The 6,223-nt window shown below is 45.3% G+C and overlaps 1 protein-coding gene across 1 annotated transcript in view; it reads left to right on the top strand.

Annotated features, from left to right (window-relative positions):
• Positions 1-2,514: 2,514 nt before the first annotated feature.
• PLD4 (phospholipase D family member 4) overlaps positions 2,515-6,223 on the top strand; it is a 21,418-nt gene continuing 17,709 nt past the window's right edge. The window contains exon 1 of the mRNA XM_019550807.1: positions 2,515-2,623. Within this exon, the coding sequence (XP_019406352.1) occupies positions 2,621-2,623 (3 nt within the window). The 5' untranslated portion in view covers positions 2,515-2,620. The remainder of the gene's footprint in view (positions 2,624-6,223) is intronic.

Genomic DNA, 6,223 nt, shown 5'->3' on the forward strand with positions numbered 1-6,223 from the left:
AGTCCCTCGGGGCTCTGTACTCGGGCCGGTACTCTTTAACATCTTCATTAATGTTCTGGATTCGGGAGTCAGATGCAAACTGGCTAAGTTTGTGGCTCGTATGATCCAAGGCCTGGAGGGCAGGCCATATGAGGAGAGGCTGAGGGACTTGGGACTCTTCAGTCTGGAGAAGAGAAGGCTCAGGGGGGACTTGGTGGCAGCCTATAATTATATAGGAGGGGTGCATCAGGACCTGGGAGAACAGCTGTTCACCACAGTTCCCCAAGGAATAACAAGGTCTAACAGCCATAAACTCCAGGAAGGCCTATTTAGACTAGACATAATACAAAAGTTTTTTATGATGCGAGTGTCCAGGGTCTGGAACAAACTCCCCTCAGAAGTGGTGCAAGCACCTACTCTGGACTCTTTCAAAAAAACATGTGGATGTATTTCTTGTTGGGGTCACTTGATCCCAGCTGACTTCCTGCCTATGACAGGGGGACTAGACTCGATGATCTCATGAAGTCCCTTCCAGCCCCTGATTTCATAGATTTCATAGACATCAAGACAGAGAGAGAAAAAATTATTTGGGGGTGCACCCCCCCAGCAGGTAAGTCCCACCCACCCAGGACCCCACTCAGCTTACCCCACTCCTGCCTCTGCAGCGCTGTCCCTCACTGCGGTGGCCTTAATCTAGCCCCTGCCTCTTCCCTCCCACAGACTGAGCTGCTGGGCTGGGGTGCCCGCGTGCATGCACGTGGGCACTTGGCCCCCCACCCCAACCTCAGATCGACTCCAAGATCTATTGCAATAGGCTTCAATATTTACCAGTGGATCGAGATCCACTGTTTGATGACAACTGTGTTAGATTGTCCCTCAGGCCAACTGAATTTGCAAGTAATGTTTGGTTTGAGCACTGTGATACATTGCTGTTATCACAGGCTCCAACACGTATTTAATAAATGAGAGGATACTGGTAAATAATGTAGGATTACTCCAGTGATAGAAGTGACCAAAATCTAGCTCGAGATCTAATGGTAAGCAGGACCTGACGCTATTCTTGGGGAGAAATCCAGGTCCTGTCAAAGGGAGTCCTGTATTGGCTTTCACCCACAGAGCAAAGTAGAATGGCTGGCTGGTAAGACTTCTGTTGTATATGCCCTTGAGTTTGTGCCTGGGGCCCTGTTTCTTTTATTTCTGGTTTGACAAATGACTAATTTTGAAAGGAGAGTAGCGGATGGCCCCAGCAATGGTTTATCAGCATGCTGCAGCAGCTAGCAAAGCAATCAACCGAGGAAAGCTTTAGCTAGTAAGTTAATCATCACTACTGTTCTTCTGCCTTCAGTGCTTTTGCTTTGAGTCTTGTTGATGGTATAACTTGGCTATAACCATTCAGTCTTGACTGTTAACATCTTCCTCTTTCTCAGACTGTGTTGGCTGAATCCTGTACTTTCCTCCAACTTCTTGTGGCTTTTCCATCCATGGCTGTTAATTGCAAGAAATGCTAAAGCCTTGTTTGCACAGGAGACTCTCCAACTACTTTTCCCACATTGTGTCCACAAAAAAAAAAAAAGCACTGCTAATGAGAGGAGATGACAATAACCTCTTGCGTTCAAAGCAGTCTGCAAGCTAAAATGTGTCACTCTGTTGTAGACACCAACCTTTCCACCCAGCTGCTTAAATACCAATTTCTACTACACTGTTGGTAAAGAGGGAATTGTAGGCTAAAAGGTGCCCAGCCCAGTAAAATTATATTTCATTCAAATAGCAGCAAATGCCCATGTGGACAAGTTCAAACCATGTCCCACATTGTTGACATGTCCATTTACAATGCTACCTGGTGGCCTTCAACTCTTCACACAGGTGATGACATCACTTTAAGATGGCTAGAACAATGTGCCGAAATGGCATAAAATGAATAAATTCCAAACTAAGCATATTGCTTATATTATTTCAGGCTAACTGGCTTGTCTTCTCTGACTTGCTGGGAAAAGAGTAATGATGAGGGAGAGTCAGGGGTAGCATGGAGGGGCGATATTGTATTGAAATCTTTAAGGTGGGTAAGTAAAGGTATTTTTGTTTGCCTTAAGAAAGAGTGGGTTTGCTGCCTTTGTCCCTAAGATGTATTGAAAGGCCTGAATGTTGGAGCCACTTTGTTCTCATTTGATGGTTTTAAAATGCTCACAACAAATTGAATAACAGTTTACTTGCGTTGCAAATGTGTTACTCTTTCCTACACGGCCTACCTTTTCAAGCTCTCAGCAGCAACCCAGAGCCTGACCTTGTTCTCTTGAAAGCAATGGGAACTTTGCCATTCAGGTCCCCTGTAACAGATCCAGGTCCCCAGGGGCTGGCTGGAAAGCAAGCCAATGGAGCCATGATGATTTTCATCTGTTGAGGTTCAGGTGTTAATATCAGATAATAAGGTAACCAAACAGCTACCTGAAATATCCCTTTATTGGCAGATCTTGTTAACTCCTGCTGGTAAGCGGAAGTGTTTGCTGCAGTGAGCAAATGGGGAAGGAAAAAAATAACGCATACAAATCTACTGGAGGTTTGTGCTGCTTGCTCTCTGCCGTAACTGTAGCTGTGAGTGAGATCAGAAAGAGGCAGCGTTCTGAGCTGTGAGCAGGCTCCCAAGATGGTAAGTACGTTGAATTATTATGCTCCTGTCTTGTGGGTTTTTTTCAAAAAAGGGAGATGAATGTACCTTGCTCATCTGAGGTACATCAAAGAGCTCACAGGGAGGAGATTTTATTTTAGAAACTCATCTTTGTAAGGGCTTGACATGCATGTTTTGAATTTCTTGCTGAGAAAAATTCAAAAGATGCCCAAGCCTAAAGCTTTCTTGTGTTGTAACACGAAGGGATATGTAGGGGTGTGTGTGTGTGTGTGTGTGTGTGCGTGCATGCATGCATATACATATTATATATATATTAGAAAGCAACCCTGTGTTATGCAGCATCAGATAGTCCAACATGCTCTCCAAATACTAGGATTAGCTTCTCTGGATATTGCTAATATTTAGCAATATTAAACACACATTTTATTCCTTGCCCTTTGGTAGACTTCAGGCACTGGAAGCAGCTGGCGAAGTCGAAGAAAGTGGTTAACGAGTTATGGTGAATTAATAGCCCATAACTGGGCTTGTTTTTTTCTCTTAAAAGCTTCAATTCTCTTTCATTTTCTTTTTTCCAATATTAAATGTTGGTACCAGATCCTCTGTTGCTGTGGTTTGATGCGTTTCTGTGGGCTTTGGTCAATAGAACTAGCTCTGGGGGTTGAATTCCTGACGGTCAGTGGGATTGTAGGATTCCTTCATTTGAACAAGATGGGGTTTTATTCCTCTTGCATATTATGGCGTATGAGAAATTGCTCAGTCAGTTTTAAAAAGAAAGCTGCTCCTTCCCAAAGCTGTTTTGTGTCACTAAAAAAGAGAACTGAAACACATTAATTATAACTCCCTCGAGCTGCCACCCTTTGAAGGCATAACCTCACTGGGAGTGCACAGAAAGTTGCAATTCCTCTAAAGGCTCCTGCTGGCATCAGAGCATCAGACGATGTCCTGCAGAAAATGTTTTAGCTTTGGGATCTGGATGGGCTGTTGACCTCTAACAGGCCTCTCCAGCCCCTGAGCTGTGGTTCCAGGTGCCCAAGTGTGGGGGGTTGTGACCAGAGACTCTAACTGGTCGGAGGACCTGCCAAAGCAACCAAAATCAGAGGAGTGGAGTGGGGGCATGAGGCTACCCTTTCCCCAGCAGGGTGGACCCAGAACTGTGCAAGGGGCTTAGACCCCTGACAGACATTCACTTTAAAACATGACGGGATCTAATCCTCGATTCCAACAGTCATGCATCCACATATGTATGGCAGGATGAACAGTTTTGGGATCAGTGATCCCAACTGCACTTCATTTTCTGGTGCAGACCCTCCCTGCACCAGTAAGATGAATCCAATCAGTTGGTTGTCAGTTGGGATCAAGAACCAATCCAGTCCCCAGCCCTGGTCAACAATCTGCTCAGCACATGCAGAGCTCGATGCTCAGCGGGGTGGCACACAAGGTTTATACAGTTCCCAGAGCACAGGGACCTCAACATTAGGCTGCAGCAACCCAGTCAATACAGGGCTCCCTGAATACCAGGTCCTGTCAGCTGGGTGCTCCCCAGGCAGTCCTGGTCACACTTTCAATTTAAGGTGTGATACAAACAAGCCACAAAGTTATTCCACAGTATAGGCAAGGGACTTACAATAAGCGGAATAACTTTGTGTCTTGTTTACTGCATTATCACAACTTGCAATGAGTTGCATGTGTGTCCGATTACTATTTAAACCTGTCATTCACATCTCTAAATGTAATGCATGTTGGGGCCTCAAGAATGGATGTGGAAGCAGCTAAAAGGATCTTTGCCTATTCACACTGAGTGGACTTCCTCTGCCCTGTGCTGACTGGCTGTTTGCTTCTACTCTCTTCCTTCTCAGTGGTCTCTTCACCTCAACCCATTTCACACCTGCCCCTCTTTCCCTCACCCTCCCTTGCCCAGTCAAGCCCTGTCTGCCTCTTCTGTCCCCTTTTCTTGCCACGTAACTGCTTTCCTCCTAACTAAAACAACCCCCAAAATTCATGGCACTGCCCTGACATTTGCTGCCCTCATGTTGGTCACTGCTGGTGTGCAATAGCCCTTCCCCGACCCTGTGCCTGTCTCATCAGCTCTCTGGGGCAGGGACTGTCTACAACTCTGTATTTGTATTGGACTCAACACAATGGACCCTGTGCTTCAACACTCCAATCATAGACCTCATTTTCTGACTCTGAGAGAGGCTGACAGCTGTCCTCTTTGCATTTGTGGACTGTTTATTTTTACATGACTGTGTCCATCCTTTTATTCTGTTCCTTTTCCACCCCGTTCTATGTTCCTTGTTCTGCCGCCTTTACACTTTCATCTGAGTCTCTCCTTTTCTCCAAGCCTCTATTTGAGGTCCACATCCACAGTTGTTTACTGTCATTTGGGTTTCTCCTCCCTTCCATCTGACTCTTGGGACTCAGTAGCCTTTGGGTATGTCCACACCAGAACCAGAAGCTGCCTATACACATGCTTAGGGGTGGGGTGGGGGGTTTAATTAGAGTGGTTCCTGGAGAGCTGCTTTAATTAAAAATCCTCACTGTCACATGTATTAAGTGCCCATGTATTTAAAAATGGCTGTGGGATGCTTTATTTAAATTTAGATATAGTGCCCCAAGAGCCATTTTAAAACTCACAAGCGTTTATACATGTGATGGCGAGGCAACACTGGAGCATTCTAATTAGAGAGTGGAGCAAACCTGATTAATTGAATTTGCTCTGATGCTTTCTAATTAGAGTGCAAACCAGCATGTGGATAGGCACCAGAGGTGTGAGTGCAGCAGGGCCAGACATACCCCATTTAGCTTTAGCCTCTTTGGTTGACAATATCAGGGAAGCCCTGACAATGTGGGCAGTACAAGCCTGCCTGGGCCAAGGGAATATACGTTAAACTCCATGCTTCCAATCTCAGGTTAAGCACTGTGGGGGTGCATTACAGCTCAGGAACAGTGATCAAGAGGGCTGCTCATGTTGTACTAGCACTTTTTGTTCCTATCGTAATGGAATCCGTCTTGCCTCAGGATAAGTCCTTTGCTTCTGGAACAACTAATGTCCCCTCGCACCAGATTCACTGTTGGTGTAATTCCACTGAAATCAGTGGAGTCACTCCAGGGATCATTTTGATCCTTTAGTTATATGTGAAGTGTTTGCTTGTGAGTGTTTAGAAAGGTAAGCCCTCTTTGAGCTCCAGGGTGTCTTTGTGATATTTTGCTATTATAAAAGCATCACATGTGTTGCAAATATTAATACGCTTTCTTTAACTCTTTGGGGCAATTTCTGCTGGCTGGTGCCAACACAAAAGCAGGAACATGCTTTCTGTAGCTGTGGACCTGGAGAACTCATGCATCCAGGGAGAACACAGCCTGTACACCAGGGTTAGCTAGCTTCTGAAACATGGCTGTTTTGGAGGAAGAGGCCTGGACATTTTAGGCCTATTTGATCAATGTCCCTTAACACAATCCCTGCCTTGAAGAGGCTGCAGAATGAGACAACGATCAGTGCATAAAAGGGCAGGGAAGAGGAATAAAATATAGTCAAAATGTAAAATCATTTAGATGTTGGAAAAACTGCACTGTCCTTTCCACCTTTTGGACCTTGACATTATTAGTGGCCACCTTACTCGC

The sequence above is a fragment of the Crocodylus porosus genome, unplaced genomic scaffold, assembly GCF_001723895.1.
Source record: "Crocodylus porosus isolate Cpor-Errol unplaced genomic scaffold, CroPor_comp1, whole genome shotgun sequence".
Taxonomy (NCBI): domain Eukaryota; kingdom Metazoa; phylum Chordata; order Crocodylia; family Crocodylidae; genus Crocodylus; species Crocodylus porosus.